The following is a 17,076-nucleotide window of genomic DNA, read 5'->3' as shown; positions in this document are numbered from 1 at the left end:
ATAGAACATGCCCCTGTAGTCTCACTGCTTAATTCCTGCCATTTAGGAGTTAAATCCCTTTGTTTATGTAGCCCTAGTCACACCTCCCTGCATGTTACAGCCTTGATGAGGAAAAAAAAAAAAAAGTGTAAATGTACTGTGACATTTGTTTTTGTTTTCTAGTGTTCTAAGAGCTGCAACCATGGCATCCGCAAACGTCAAGTGATCTGCGCCGACAACGACCGGAACTTCTATGAGCCAGAGACTTGTAAATCATATGAACCCGAGATGCCAACCCTCATCGAGAACTGCAATATGCAGCCCTGCTACCTACCGCAACGTAATGTTCACATTAAATCATTTATCCTCTTTCCTCCCATGAACGTTCATCATTCTATTCTATTTCATGAAGAGTGTCTCTAAAGTGTGAAAATTCTCTCTGTCAGCTATTTTGGCCGAGAAATTTAAATTTACTTTGAACTTGACAATTTACACTTATACCGTATTTTTTGCTCCATAAGACGCACCACACCATAAGACGCACCTATTTTTTTAGAGGAGGAAACCCAGAAAAAAAATATTCCAAACAAACTGTCCCATAGTGTTTCTTAACACCCTTCCCTTTCCTATAGTGATCTTAAACCTGCCCCTCCCCTTTCCTATAGTGATCTTTAAGCCCCCCCCCCGTCCCATAGTGATTTTAACCCGCCCCTCCCCTGTCCCATAGTGTTCCTTACCACCCACTCCACTCTCCTGTCCCATAGTGATCTTTAACCCCCCTCCCTTTCCTATAGTGATCTTAAACCTGCCCCTCCCCTTTCCTATAGTGATCTTTAAGCCCCCCCCGTCCCATAGTGATTTTAACCCGCCCCTCCCCTGTCCCATAGTGATTTTAACCCGCCCCTCCCCTGTCCCATAGTGATTTTTAACCCGCCCCTCCCCTGTCCCATAGTGTTCTTTAACCCTCCCCTCCCATTGTCCAATAGTGTTCTTTAACCCACCCATCCCCTTGTCCAATAGTGTCCCCCCCTCCCCTTGTCCCATAGTGATCTTTCCCTCCCATAGTGTCCCGTCCCCCCTCCCCTGTACCATAGTGATTTTTAACCCGCCCCTCCCCTGTCCCTCCCGTGTTAACCTGCCCCTCCCGTGTTTCATAGTGTTCTTTAACCCCCCCCCCCCCCGTCCCATAGTGTTCTTTAACCCCCCCGTCCCATAGTGTTCTTTAACCCTCCCCTGTCCCATAGTGTTCTTTGACCCTCCCCTCCCCTGTCCCATAGTGTTCTTTAACCCTCCCCTCCCCTGTCACATAGTGTTTTTAACCCTTCCCTCCCCTGTCCCATAGTGTTTTTAACCCTTCCCTCCCCTGTCCCATAGTGTTCTTTAACCCACCACCCTCCCCTGTCCCATAGTGTTCTTTAACCCTCCCCTGTCCCATAGTGTTCTTTAACCCTCCCCTGTCCCATAATGTTCTTTAACCCTCCCCTCCCCTGTGTCAGTGTTTTTAACCCTTCCCTCCCCTGTCCCATGGTGTTCTTTAACGCTCCCCCCCTCTCCCCTGCCCCATGGTGTTCTTTAACCCTCCCCTCCCCTCTCCCATAGTGTTCTTTAACCCTCCCCTCCCCTGTCCCATAGTGTTCTTTAACCCACCCCTCCCCTGTCCCATAGTGTTCTTTAACCCACCCCTCCCCTGTCCCATAGTGTTCTTTAACCCACCCCTCCCCTGTCCCATAGTGTTCTTTAACCCACCCCTCCCCTGTCCCATAGTGTTCTTTAACCCACCCCTCCCCTTGTCCAATAGTGTTCTCCCCCCCCCTCTTTTCCAATAGTGTTCTTTAACCCTCCACTCCCCTGTCCCATAGTGTTCTTTAACCCTCCCCTCCCCTTGTCCAATAGTGTTCTTTAACCCACCCCTCCCTTTGTCCAATAGTGTTCTTTAACCCACCCCTCCCTTTGTCCAATAGTGTCCCCCCCCCTCCCCTTTTCCAATAGTGTCCCCCCCCTCCCCTTTTCCAATAGTGTTCTTTAACCCCTTGTCCCATAGTGTCCCCCCTCCCCTTGTCCCTTAGTTACTTACCTGTATTGTAGCATGGGCCGGCAGAACAGCGCACACCGCGGTACAGGAAATTAAATTTCAGTTTCCAACCGGACTGAAAGGAAGTGTGCACACTGAGTGCGCACTTCCTTTCATTCCTGCCGGAAACCGAAATTTAAGTTCCTGTACCGCGGTAAGCGCTGTTCTGCCGGCCCGTGCTACAATACAAGTAAGTAAAGCTTCACATTCGCTCCATAAGATGCACAGACATTTCCCTTCACTTTTGAGGGGGAAAAAAGTGCGTCGTATGGAGCGAAAAATACGGTAAGTTAATACGTAACCCTGATAGCATTACACCAGAAATAATATATCTGTCCTGGATCACCAGTGTTTTGTTTAATCACATACCCCCCAAGTGACTCTATTTAGGAGGGACAGTCCCTATTTGGCCCAAATCCCCCTGTCCCAGTTTTATATCTTTTTTTAATGTCCCTCTTTTCTAGGAGTGCTATGTTGTTGGTGTGGCTGAGTGAAAAACCGAATTCCACAATAATAATACTCACACTAATGACTTTAAACTACAACAGATGCGTTTAAAATTTAGCCTGTGTAAATGAGGTACATTGTTCTGGTTTTAAATTACATTTTAGATGATACCGCACTCAATTTTATAGCAAAATAGAAAAAGGTTAGTTTATTACCACAACATAGTGTTGTAGGAAAGAGTGCTAATTTATCCTATGTAAATATATATATATCCCAGTTAACATAACTAGTCCACCAAATTTAAAGTGCAAAACATTACTTAAAGGATCACTATAGGGTCAGGAACACAAACATGTATTCCTGACCCTATATAGTGTTAACACCACCATCTAGCCCCCCCGGGCCCCTCATGCCTCCATAAATATAGTAAAAATCTTACTGTATTCAAGCCTGAAGCTGTAAATCTGCATGCTGTTAGACTCAGAAAAACAAGCAGTCTGCTGACATGTGGTAGCCTGATCCAATCACAATGCTTCCCCATAGGACTGGCTGAGACTGACAAAGAGGCAGATCAGGGGCAGAGCCAGCATGATTCAAACACAGCCCTGGCCAATCAGCATCTCCTCATAGAGATGAATTGAATCAATTAATCTCTATGAGGAAAGTTTAGTGTCTGCATGCAGAGGGAGGAGATACTGAATCCAGTAAAAAAATGTTTTTCTTTTTTCATGAAGGCTCTGTCAATCATAGCCAGGGGAGGTGTGGCTAGGGCTGCATAAACAGAATAAAGTGATTTAACTCCTAAATGACAGTGAATTGAGCAGTGAAATTGCAGGGGAATGATCTATACACTAAAACTACTTTATTTAGCTAAAATACTTTAGGTGACTATAGTGTTCCTTTAAATAGCATAGATTATCACTCTTTCCTATACCACTATGTTGTGCCAATAAACTAACCTTTTTCTATTTTGCTATAAAATTGAGTGCGGTATCATCTTGGTATTCTCTGCTATTTCATTGTGGGTCTTTAGAGGTGACCCAGAGACCTGCACCTAAGATGTGATTGAGTGCAAGTACTATTTGAGTTTTTGGTTAAATTACATTTTAGTTGCATAAATTGTCATTAGTAAGTTGCCTAAAATTTCTCAGAACAGCCTCACATGTAAAATTAAAGTGTCCCTCTACGTCCAGTTGAAATGTTGGGAGCTATGTAATGTAATTCTCCTCTTGACTGAGTGGACACAGTTTGGAGGACAACATGGTGAATGGTTTATAGTGACTATTCTACATGGACTCTACTATTGTTTCAATTTATTTACCATAATACATGCAGGTTGTCCCCACGCAGACACTATGAATTACATAATATTAGCTACATATAGTTCTAAACCCGGTTTTATTTTTACAGAGGTACCCAGTATGCAGGACACCTGGGGATATGATAATTCAGACCAATTCTCTCTGACTCGCTACAATCAGGAGGCCCCGAAACGTAAGTCACCAATTTTGTTTCATTAATTTTTTTGCAACTTATTTAAATATTTTACTTTTTTTTTTTAAAAACAAAATTCAATATTTTTGTGGTGCAAATAGTTAACACGAGCTCTTGCAATGCCCCAACAGCAAGTACTGGCAAAGATTGGCAAAATACATACATGAACAAGTATAAGGCATAGTAGGTCACTACACACATTTAAAAAATAAAGATTATTTTAAGTAGCTAGGTCACAGGGTAGTCAAACATGTCTAGAGTATAAAGCAAAACATAAGATGTGGTCGATGTGCGGTACATAGACATGAGTGGGTATGTGAATATGAGGCTTAAAACAAGCTGGTGTGACATGCGTGTTGACAAAAAAAGAAACAAGTAGATTGTTCGACTAGCAGCTATGTCATTATGAGATTAGTTGGTAACAGACTATCTGAACGGATGCCTAGTGGGTACTATAATTGCTAGGTATCAAGATAAAGGGAAAAGAAAGAAAACGAAGATGAAAACATTTGAGATAGAGACATACTGAGGCTACAGCCTATGCATGCTTAATAGTGGGCTTAGAGTTATGTAGGTAGAAGAGGGAAACAGTGTAAAACCAGGGAGAGTACTGGGCTCTGAGTTCTGTGGTCATCCAATGCCTGTTACCAGCAGGCCATACTGAGGCCGGCGGTCAGGGTCTTCAGGACCATCACAGGCTGTGTATCTCGTTGCTGTCCGTAGAGCTGTCCGTAGAGCTGTCCGTAGAGCTGTCCGTAGAGCTCCCAGCATTACAGACCCTCCTCATTGCGGTCAGGCTGTGGCTTCGAGGTTCCGTAGAGCGCTGATCAGGTTGGCGAGGTCTCCATGTGGAAGCTCTGCGAGCAGGCTTTACCACAGGTGCAGTCTGCGTGGGATTCTTTCTCCTTTTTGCTCTCAGTCCAGGAGAGGGATCGGCTGTCTGTACAGAGCTGGGGACCTCCGTGGTCACGGCTACAGTGAGTGTGGGTTGCTGCTGGTGGGACTCTATTCGAGTCCAGAATGATGCACACAGGGCATCAAAAGCCGCTTGAAAGTTTCCCAGTGGAGCATGTGCTCGGTCAGTGTGGCGGCCATTTTAGCTTCACCCCTCTTCTCTTGTCTGTAAGGTGAGTCTAGGTTGCTATGCCTTGTATTCGTAGTTGCGATCTCTGGTGGGGACCGGGATATCCCCCACCGGTCCAGAGGAGGGGGCGGGGAGGCCAATTTGCTTGATCTGCTCAGCCAACCAGGATATCAGGAGAGTGGCAGTCTCTCCCAGGCCCGGTCCACCTGTAGGCCGCCGAGTCAGGAATCGGGCGATCTGGTGAGTAGCTTCACAATTTTAATGTTGGCGGGTTCGCCAGGATGCCACCGTTCATGCGGTTACTTTTGTGCGGTCTGATCTGCAGATTTGCAGGCATTGAATGCTTAAAATCAGTGCCTGGAGCAGGAGCTTGCAAGACACGAGTCTGCTCTGCTTGGATGTCAGGCCCCGCCCCCCAAATATTTTACACTTTAAGTTTCAGGGTTTTTTTTGTTTTTTTTTTTACAAAAAGCTCAAAATGTATATCATATATGAGATGTGTTCAACAGAAGAGTAAGTAAAAATATTAACAAGAGTAAGTAAAAATATTAAAACTTTACAAGGACTAATCAGTTGGATCAGAGATATATTGGAAAATGTATCAAAGTATTCTAAAAAGTGGTCATAAGTACTAAAAGTGGGGAAATCCATTATAAAAACCAGTAGAAACAGCAGGCACATTGGCGACTCCTCACCCTTTTTTGAACAGAATATTTTGATAAATCTCTATTTTGTGTCGGTAGGCATAAGAATTCCCAAAACAAATGGGTGTAGAAAAAAAATAAAAAGACAAAAAAGTGAGGAAATTAAGTCTACAATATATCGAGATGGGGCAGCTAGCTGGGAGAAGAAATTAGTGATGGGGCGCCACACATTTTAAAGGGTTTTATTTATAAATATTTCTATACAGTGTGTGCAGGTTACGTATTCTTTGAATCTACAAAGTCAAAAATAACCATTTTATATTAAAAAATTAAAGAGGACATAAGAGGAAAAAGTAAGTGTAGGAAGTTGAAAATGAATGTATGACCATGTTGTGATATCTCCATTTAATATCTTGTACCATTTTCTGTTCAAGCCTTTAGTTGAGAGATGTTTAGACAATTCATTATTTTCTCTGGCATCGTATGGTCATTATCTTGTTGTTCTAAGCAGCGCAAAAGCCTGTTCCGGAACAACCCAGTAGAGATAATGGCCCACGGGACTGTAGGCAAAGTGAATTCGGCTGCTGTTCTGACGGGTATATCCCGGCTTCTGGTCCTGGTGGACAGGGTTGCCCAGTATTGACTTGTCGGCAGACCAGGTAAGCATGTAATGGAAAAATAGACTTCCTGTAAAATATTACAGTTACAGTATATTTTTTGCAAAGCATTTTAAAATGGTTTTGTATTGTGGCAGGTATGGGTGTTGCCCTGACGGTTTAATGGAAGCGAAAGGCCCAGACTATGAGGGATGCAATCAGAATAATGGTGGTGGGAATCCTGGGAGGAACGAGAGAGCTGATCCTGCTCCTCCTCCAGTATGTTATGGACTTATTTATTAATTAAATGTCCTAGTTGCTGCTATTTTAATAAACATTTTTTACATACTCAATAGTATTAGAGAGCGTCCACTGCTAGAAATGTGTCAACAGAAATCCTTACACTGTATTCCCTGTAAGCCGACATAACATTAAATATATTATCAAGAATATTCCCCATTAAGGCAGCGCTCTCGTCATAGTTTTATTATGAAGTAACTACTGACGTTGGCATCATTAAAGTATTCAAAGTGAATTTCATAGCTGATTTTTTTTTTATTTTGAGGTGTTTTTCAGCCTAAAATCTGAAATTAATTTTAAATGTCAAATAATTACAGCATTAGTGAATAATCGTGTGATTCTTTCACACTTTAAGCACCTGCCTAAGTTTGGCAAGTATCCCCTCCATGCTATATAACTCTATACTTACACTAAAGAGCTGGTCCTTCACAAAAACGTTCTCCCATTTGCTCAATAAATAATGTATCATTTCCAAACGTTGACCTGTATATACATTTGTGAATATTGTATATCCTGAAATTCATTTGTAATTTCAGTTTTGTTTTTTTCGATGTTGGGATAAATCAGACAGGACATTTCTGTTGACTGCTGAAGTGAGAATAGACTGTTTGTTTTTGCTGAACAATGTTTGCATTTTTATTGGTTTAGGCACCTTCTGACGAATGCAGACTTTCTCAGTATGGATGCTGTTTTGACAACAAGCTCCAAGCCTCTGGCCCAATGGGCGAAGGGTGTCCAAATAAACCCTCTCACTGTGAGTCTTTCACTTAGTTTCATTCATCTATTTGTAATGTATAATCATGTCATCCTCCTATAATAATTTATTTGGTATATACACAGCAGCATCACAAGAAGGAATCAGAACAATTAGTCTGTAAGCCACAGGGTCAACTAGTATGTTTGGTTTTATTTGGGGGAGTGGAGTGTTAGTTTTTGTCTGTCTAGAAATTAATGGTTCTGTACAGTTTACACAATTTGTACCATTAAAATGTCTTCAAACCGTTTAATTATTTGTTTCCCCCACCTTTTCTCCAACCAGCATATCCACCAATGTGTATGTTACCAAGTGCTATGGGTACCTGCTCGGATTGGACAACTCGCTGGTATTTTGTGCCTGATGTTGGAAAATGCAACCGCTTTTGGTTTGGTGGTTGCCATGGAAATAGTAATAAATTTGCTTCGGAAGAGGAATGCATGAGTTCTTGCCAAAAAACCTCAAGAAGGCCCACAGGAACTATAGAATACAGATATCGTAGACGAGGGATGAAGTGGGATCGTATGTCACATGTACATCCTGATGGCCACGAGGAAGGACCTAATGGTAACGAGCATGAAGGATATCCACAACAAATAGTGAGAACACTTGACGAAGATCATGAAGGACGCAACCTCGCGGGGCATGATGCATGGTCAGAGCATGGAAAAAGGGTACACGGTAATGGGAAAACTAGACAGAGGACAAATCATGGAAGCAGCTCGTCATCGCGACACTCTTCTATACACAGGTACTGAAATCCTAATTGAGTAGAATTGAGTATAGTAGCTGTTTCCTGAATGTTAGTCAGTGGAAACATTTTATAGTTGTCATGGGATAAATAATCATACTCCATGAATAAACCGGCATCGCACATATTCTTTTATCAGAAGAGATTATTTAGGGAAATTCTATACCTGTTTTCATATTTGCTAAGAGGAAATATATTTCACACTCATTCCTTTTCTGTAGGAAAAATGGCTCATACACTCTCACTTTCCAAAGCGACAAGTTAGAAAATAAAGTATACCATGCTTACCCACAAATATACTATATACAAAAAATTCTAGGATATTCATAAAACCGCAGCATAAACTGTAACTCTCCCTTAATGATTATTAAATAACATTTCATCAGCAGACTGTCTATCATGAAAAATTAATACACAATGTAAATCATCGATAGACCTCTTGATTAAAGTCCTTTTAAAGGAAAACTGCTATGGAAAAAAGTAAGATTAGGTCCCTTAATTGTATTGGTGCTTAGTGGTTATGGTGTTTAGACTGTCAGTTTAAAGCAACACCCTATGGGCCACTGGTGCTACTAATGTACCCAAGATTATGTGGCCTTCTATTTTTGGTGGCTTCTGCTTTCCATCACTCTTTGCCAGCCATTTAATGGTTGTGAACAAGCTGAGGACACAGACCATGATAATACTAACAATAATTTGATTGATTAGTAATCCATTCTCTTTGTGGTTTTACATGAATATTTGGGTGTATATAGTACATATTCCTAAACATTGCTCTGTAAGATTATTTGGTGCAGTTTTCTGAAGTAGGATCCACTTTAAATAGTATAAATCTGTGCGTTATCTTGTATAAACTGTTAACTTTATCTCCTTTTTCCACTTATTTAATTTATTTTGTCATTTTGTTTGGAGCATATGCATGAGAGCAATTGAGGTGGTTTATAATACAAAGGTCTACATAAAGTTTTAACATTTTTGATACATTAACATATATACTGGTTGCACATTGCGAGCAATATAACTACTGCAGTTTACTATGGGAGTTATGGTACAAGTAGAGGTTTTGACAAAAGCAGAGGGATCTTCCCAGCACCCAACATGTGCCCTTCTGGCACCATGTTGAATAAATGAAAGTTCCTCATTGGTGGTAAAAATATTTGTACAGTTTAGATAGATAACACCTCAGTGAATTGCCTTTAACTCTTGCTATGGTGCCAAACAGAAACAGGCACATTAAACTGTAGTTGTTATGGTTCTTGGAATATCCCTTTAAGGACCATCATGTAGCACTTACACATACTTTCAGCTTTGATTTGTAAAAACTCACTCATTTGTTTATTTATCTCTTTTTAGAATTATTCTGGACAAGGTAGAGTCCTCAGCTATGGAGGCTTCTAGTGGACAAACCATCCGTCTCCTCTGTAGAGTGAGTGATTACCCGTTCCCTAAAGTTGAGTGGACGAAAGATGGAAATCCTGTTTCCTCTTCCAGGTGAGATGAATCAGTTTCTGGTATTTAAAGAAACGTACAGGGTAATTCAATAAAGTTAGAATTTAAAGTGAAGTTCACATGCAAGGCCAGATTAGCTTAACTGAAAGCACAGCTATCTAGAATGTTTACCTTAAATCTGAAATTCACCTTGAATTCTCATACTTATTAACAACTTATCAATGTGGTCAAATCTCATGACCAGGAAAGATAGAGTAGAAAAATGACATTTACCTTCTTGCTTGAATCTTTTGAAGAAATGCACATGGAGAACTAGATTACAGCACCCCTAGGCCATAGGTTCTCTTGTAATGGTTAATATGTGGTTATAGGGAAATAGAGAGCTAGCAGTGGAAGTCCCCCATTAAAGGGACACTATAGTCACCAGAACAACTACAGCTTATTGTATTTTCTTCTGGTGAGTAGAATCATCCCCTTCAGGCTTTTTGCTGTAAACACTGTCTTTTCAGAGAAAATGCAGTGTTTACATTACAGCCTAGGGATAACTTCACTGGCCACTCCTTAAATGGCTCCTGGAGCAGTGCTGCACAATGTGATGACATTTAGTGCCTCCACCCTCTGCATGGAGACACTGCACTTTCCTCATAGAGATGCATCTATGAGGAGATGCTGATTGTCCAGGGCTGTGTTTGGCCCCTGATCTGCCTCCTTGACAGTCTCAGCCAATCCTATGGGAAAGCCTTGTGATTGGCTCAGAGAATCACTTCTGAATAGCAGCTCAAAACACTCAACTGTAAAAATACTAATTTGATAAAAGTGATCGAGTGGAGCACTGTAAAAAGTGCAAGTGCAGTTCTTACCCTTAATAAAAAAATATATCACGAATACATTGGGTACATAAAAGAAGGAAACAAAAACAAGTATATAGTGTAGATGGTAATACACATAAAACTAGAAATGATAATTGATAAGATCCACTCACATGGATCAGAGCCTGTAACAACTGGCTCTGTAATTGATGCCTTTATGGTAGCATACCACCATCCATCGAGTGGGTCTCCAAACATAGGTATATAGAAAAAAAGAGAACTCCAATGGTACAAGTATGTATTGTAGTCCCAAATATCAATTGCTTAAAAAGATTTTAAGCTCACCTTATTCAGAGCTTGTTTTTCTTGGCTCTGGGATTAAATGCCTGTTGCCAACATCAGGGCAAGACCTCGAACGGACTGAAGCTTAAGATCACCCAGCACCATGAACTATGTTGATGTAGTAGTACATTTTTTATTTTCAAAATGCAATGGAAAACTATTTATAAAACAAATATATAAAAAAAAAAAGCATATAAATGCTAAGTCCTTGTAATCAAGTTCCAACAATATGCGCTTCACTCGATTGGGCTTCCTCAGTTGGCTGTGTGTTTGTAACTCCAGTAGGTGTCCGTTTTTAAATGTTGCTGTCAGATCCAATCTTCAATCACATGAGCGTGTTGATTGGCTGCAACACGATCATGGGACTGAAGATTGGATCTGACAGCAACATTTAAAAACGGACATCTACTGGAGTAAGTATTATATACACAAATTTATGGAAAATGATAGCCATAACAAGCCGCTGCCTATTGGATTACATAGCAATAACATGAATTATATTCTATAAGTTAAAAATTGCTTAGATAAGCTGAAATGTTACATATTTTTGTAAAAAGAAAATATTGTATAATGTGTTCCCTTTTTTCTCTGCCAGACTGGTTTTGTGTAATAAGCTTTGGTGCAATGCTCAGTCTGGGAATCAGCCACCAGAGTTAAATATTCTACAAACTTTGCTTTTTGTTTTAATTGTGGGGCTCATTAAAGTAACTTGGCATTGTATTTCCTTTATTATCCAGGCACACGTACCAATCAGATAGCTCACTAGTCATCACTCACGCCCGGCCAGAAGACACTGGTGTTTATAAGTGTACGGTTTCCAATGGCAACAGAATGGAGACTCACAGAGTGCATCTCCAAGTGCGAGGTATGTAAGACTAACAAAAACCCACAAAAACATAATAGTAAAATATATATATAGTTGTAGGATTACAGCTTGCTTTTTGTATCCACTATGCATACATTTACACTTGGCTAGATTTCGCTAGTTAATACAAGGAATGATGTGTGCTTGTGGCAGACGAATATTCAGAAACCTACAATGTGCCATTTAGAGTATTGATGGCTAGGACAGGATAAACCGAATGCCCACTTGTCGATTCTCACTCCCTATATAAAAGGATATATAGAATGGAAATAAACACTAATGTGTTATCGTGCCAACAAAGCCTTTTTTGAGAAACTGAATCACAGGTTCAATTCTCAGCAATGTCAACATTTGGCAATCTTTATTTAAAGATTTTTCAGTTGTAATTGGAAAAGTACAGAACCAACCAACAAGGGAGAAAAATTAAGACCTTATAATGCTCCGGGAAAATGTAAAATCATAGATTAGAATCACATGTCACCATTACAAGATAACGATAGCAGATAAAGTAAGTTGGCCTTTAGACCCCATTCTCACTCAATGTGATATGATGCACTTGTTGTGTTCAGTTAAGAAGATCAAAGGGATTGAGAAGGAAAGAGTTATGTGCAGTTAGCGTGTTGCTAAATACATTCTGATTTTCTTTATGCATTTACTACCTTTAGACTATCAGGGTTTTTTACTAAAGTGAAAATTCAAACTGAAAGCAAAGCGGACTTAGGGAATGTTTCCAGTTTGGAGAGGCGTGATCCCAAGCTGTAACGGCTTCAGGAGCACTAGAGAGTAGTTCTGCAGATAAAGTTCTGCCTTAAGTAACAAACTAAAATAACTTTATTGTGGGCATCATGAAGAAAATGTTCCCTAAAAAAGAAAAAATATGGATAGTAAATAAAATAATGTGCACCGTCACCACAGTGAACAATGTGAGGGGGGTAGAGATCATAAAAATCCGGAGACTTAGCTAGAGACTAGAGTAACCTAGTGCTGGTGGTGCCTGGGGGGAATGGACCTGCTATCTAGAAACTGTTGTAATGATGGCCCTAAATATAGAGGCTCAATGTAACAGTTGTAGGGTCCACCCAAGGCAACAAGTGGTAGAAAATATATCTATGTAGCAACATAAGTAGTAACAACCCACGAAAATGTAAAGCAGGGGAGAACAGAGTATCCCATACACTTGAGCTGGATAATAAGTTGCAAAGTAAACCGCTGGATCTATTCTGTAGAAATCCTGCTGGTTGTGCAGAGCTTAAAAGTAATAAGTCAAATGATGCAGGAATATATTCCCCTTAAATGAGGGGGAACTGTTGTTGCTGTGGAAGAAAAAAAAATGGATAAAAGACATTAACCTGTTTGGGAGAAAATTAGCCCTTCACAAGTTCTTTAAACAAAAGGGACGATAAAAGGGCTAAAGAACTTTGATTCAATCCCAGGGAATACCAATGCCTACAGGAATTGGTATCACTCTTAGAAGACAGTGACACCACCCCTTCAGCTCCCTACACTGATCTCTGTTTGAAAAGTAGGTTCACACCTAACCTTAGAGAGTTCAAAAACATTGATACATTCATAGATTCCACCATCAATATGATCAAAACGATAAATACAGATATGCTGACAGTAAAACCGAGGGGTAATCTACCAGGGCGTGAATGGAGAGCACTATGCGAACTTAAGGACAATGAGAAAATCATAATCAAGCCTGCCGACAAAGGCGGTAACATTGTCGTCCTAAATAGGCAACACTATGTACAGATGGTCGAGGCTATCCTACACGATGAAAGGTGCTAACAACGGACCCATCTTTGAAGTTCCAAAACGAATACAAGACCCTCCTGGATCAAGCATTCGATCAAGGAATACTATCAAAGGAGGAGTATGGCAGTATCTATATCAACAATCCTACGATCTCCACTTTTTACTGCCTCCCCAAAATCCACAAGCAACAAGAAACCTTGACAGCCAGACCAATTGTCTCAGGTACAAACAACCTCACTAGCAAGGGCAGTATATACGTGGACAGAATTCTACGTCCATTCGGAGCACACTGAGTATTTCCTCAAGAAAAGAGGTGTTGAGCACAATACCCACACAACCTTTGTGTTAGATCTGTTGAGGTTCAGCCTCACACATAACTTTTTCCTCTTCCAGAGTAAATACTATCACCAGGTGCAGGGGACCACTATGGCCCGTCCTATGCCAACCTGCACCTGGGATGGTGGGAAAGGGAAATAGTTTTCTCAGAGCTCTATACCACTTTTACCGACTATCTTTCTATGGAAAAGATATATAGACGATGTCCTCATCATCTGGACAGGCACCAGACCACTTTTTGAAACCTTTGTAGAGGCACTCAACACGAACAATCTAAATCTCAGACTCACTATGGAGTTTGGAGATCAGACAATAAACTTCTTAGACTGCACACTCAGGATTACCAAGGACCTTGAGATTGAGACCACTCTGTACCGGAAGCCCACGTCTACCAACAATATGTTACGCTGGGAGAGTCACCATCCCATCCCTCTCAAGAGAGGGATCCCAGTGGGCCAGTACCTTAGACTAAGAAGGAACTGTTCGTCTATTGAGGACTTCAAATTGAAAGCCAAAGACCTACGTTGGAGATTCAAACAGAGAGGCTATCCTAATAGATGCCTAAAACACGCATACCAGAGAGCACTGAATTACAAACGGAAGGATCTTCTCACTAATAAGCCTAAACTGGACTCCAAGAGAGTCATTAGGTGCATAGCAAACTATGACGCCGGATGGAACAAGGTGAAGTAAGTGATGGGCCACTTTTGGCCGTTACTAACTCAAGACCCACACCTCAAGGACACCATTACTACCAAAGTGTCCATTACATCCAGAAGAGGTAGACATTTGAAAGAAATACTCGTACCCAGTCACTTTTCTACACCAAAAAAGAAAAATAACACCTGGATGAACGTACACGGCACATATCAGTGTGGGAGATGTGTTGCGTGTATGTACATAGCCAAAGGATCAAAAATCCTCACTAACTCCACTAATTCTGTCGAAATCCCCATAAAGCAGTTCTTTAACTGTAACACCTTGGGAATGGTCTACCTACTTACATGCAAGTGTGGCATAAAATACGTGTGCAAAACCATACGCCCTTTCAAGAGACAAATTATGGAGCATGTCCATTCAGTAACCTCGAATAGGGACACACCAGTCGCTAGGCATATAAGAACCCACCACATGGACACCCCCAAATGTATCAAGTTTGCTGGAATTGAGAAAATTCAGCTGGGCAAAAGAGGAGGGGACCTTGACCAGACCCTTAAAAGAAGGGAATGCTATTGGATTTACAAGCTTGATACGCTGACCCCCAAAGGTCTCAATGAGGGTTTTACCTTCACTGGATTTATAGAAACATGATGTTCCATACCTGTATATATGTATATAGTAATGTGTTCTTATGTTCTCACTTATGTTTCACTTTCAATTAATTTTTGTATATATGGACTTTTACTCAGCCAGGTACTTTTTCCATCCAGCAGCCACGTCTGATCAGTAACTTCATAAACTTGATCTGACCCCAGTCAGTCCTATTTGTTCCACTTTTCTGACACTGAGCCAATTTCATACGGAGTACATTCCAATATGTTGAGGAATGAGGTCTACATTTTTACCACATAGACCTTAACCCTCACCCAATGGACATTTTCCACATGTTACCTTTAATAGCCCTCTACATTACACAAAGTAGTCCCAAGCAGTGGCACTAACATTTGTTAAGGGGAGGTATGTACACCCTTAAGTTCGCCCATTTTGGTTAATGCATGTACTGTAAGCGAAACAGAGCACTGTGTCTTTAAGACCATTAGTTAATTTACTGGTCTTTCATTATTCTCTATGTGGAATTTTTTATTTGGACTTTTTGTTACTGTAGCCAATATGTAACCTTCCCTGTGACCACTTTGGGCATCTGGGAATTGCCACAGGGAGATGGCACATATCTACATTATCATTCTAGGAAGTTGTATCAATCACCTCCAGTTTAGGTCAGACTAATCCCCTCACGAGAGACATCTCTCCTTTCAGCGCAATATCAGCCGGCGTTACCACATTTCCCTCATGTCCCCGCCCTCTCTGCACCCACGTGGGCGCATGGGACATTGATTGACAGCTCACACGGCACTCGGTTTGGCGCGCGTAGAGAAGACACGCCCAGCTCTATGATTGGCCGACCGGACCTCTCAAAGTGGTATTTAAACGCGGCATTTTCAGTACCTGGCTTACCTTTGACAAAGGCGCTTTGGCAGCGCCGAAACGTACGTTAGGTCTTTCGTTTTTGTGTTTTTAGATCAGCACGGATTGATATGAACACAGGGTTAGAGGAAGAGGGATCTTTAGCTGTCTAACTTGTGTTAGAACTTGACAAGAGTTCAGTGCTTGAGAGTAGAATCTTTTTTTCTTCCACAGCAACAACAGTTCCCCCTCATTTAAGGGGAATGTATTCCTGCATCATTTGACTTATTACTTTTAAGCTCTGCACAACCAGCAGGATTTCTACAGATTAGATCCAGCGGTTTACTTTGCAACTTATTATCCAGCTCAAGTGTATGGGATACTCTGTTCTCCCCTGCTTTACATTTTCATGGGTTGTTACTACTTGTGTTGCTACATAGATATATTTTCTACCACTTGTTGCCTTGGGTGGACCCTACAACTGTTACATTGAGCCTCTATATTTAGGGCCATCATTACAACAGTTTCTAGATAGCAGGTCCATTCCCCCCAGGCACCACCAGCACTAGGTTACTCTAGTCTCTAGCTAAGTCTCCGGACTTTTACGATCTCTATCCCCCTCACATTGTTCACTGTGGTGACGGTGCACATTATTTTATTTACTATCCATATTTTTTCTTTTTTAGGGATCATTTTCTTCATGATGCCCACAATAAAGTTATTTTAGTTTGTTACTTAAGGCAGAACTTTATCTGCAGAACTACTCTCTAGTGCTCCTGAAGCCGTTACAGCTTGGGATCACGCCTCTCCAATTTTTGTTTGTGTATTATTAAAGGGTTACCCCCTCTTAGTTCTGCAGACACACTCCTGTTTCCACATTGTTGGGAACTCGGCACTTCGGTGCCACCTTTTTCTTTTTAAATGTTTCCAGTTTGTCTACTTTAGCCTTAACTTTGAAATTCACTTTGAATTCTCAATTTAGTGCACAACTCTGTGTGTTGGGAATGGTAGAGCAGACATTAACTCCTTCTCTACCACTGGATATCCAATATTTTTATAGGAGGCAACGTCAGCTGAAATTAGACTGCAAAACTTCCTTTTCCTGAACTTTTTGTTGCTTTGCTAGCCTAAAACATGTTGTACTTCTACAGCAGCTGAGGATTTACCTATTGACTCTTCCTGCTCTATACGTTATGCTGGCGCTGTGCTTTCCACGTGGCTGCTTTCTTGATTCAGTGTTTCCTAAATCATTCAGAACACCTCAGCAGAGGTT

General features: G+C 41.1%; 1 protein-coding gene across 2 annotated transcripts in view; it reads left to right on the top strand.

Annotated features, from left to right (window-relative positions):
• The window catches only part of PAPLN (papilin, proteoglycan like sulfated glycoprotein), a 132,503-nt gene that overhangs the window by 104,320 nt on the left and 11,107 nt on the right, over nucleotides 1-17,076 (top strand). For both annotated transcript variants that reach the window (XM_063439576.1, XM_063439575.1), the window contains 8 exons: nucleotides 163-319; nucleotides 3,908-3,991; nucleotides 6,231-6,378; nucleotides 6,474-6,594; nucleotides 7,264-7,369; nucleotides 7,655-8,120; nucleotides 9,474-9,611; nucleotides 11,458-11,585. In XM_063439576.1, coding sequence (XP_063295646.1) covers nucleotides 163-319; nucleotides 3,908-3,991; nucleotides 6,231-6,378; nucleotides 6,474-6,594; nucleotides 7,264-7,369; nucleotides 7,655-8,120; nucleotides 9,474-9,611; nucleotides 11,458-11,585 — 1,348 coding nt within the window. The remainder of the gene's footprint in view (nucleotides 1-162; nucleotides 320-3,907; nucleotides 3,992-6,230; nucleotides 6,379-6,473; nucleotides 6,595-7,263; nucleotides 7,370-7,654; nucleotides 8,121-9,473; nucleotides 9,612-11,457; nucleotides 11,586-17,076) is intronic.

This window comes from Pelobates fuscus, chromosome 13 (genome assembly GCF_036172605.1).
Source record: "Pelobates fuscus isolate aPelFus1 chromosome 13, aPelFus1.pri, whole genome shotgun sequence".
Taxonomy (NCBI): Eukaryota; Metazoa; Chordata; class Amphibia; order Anura; family Pelobatidae; genus Pelobates; species Pelobates fuscus.
The sequence above is the reverse complement of the archived record's forward strand: the minus strand, read 5'-3'. Positions and strand labels throughout refer to the sequence as shown.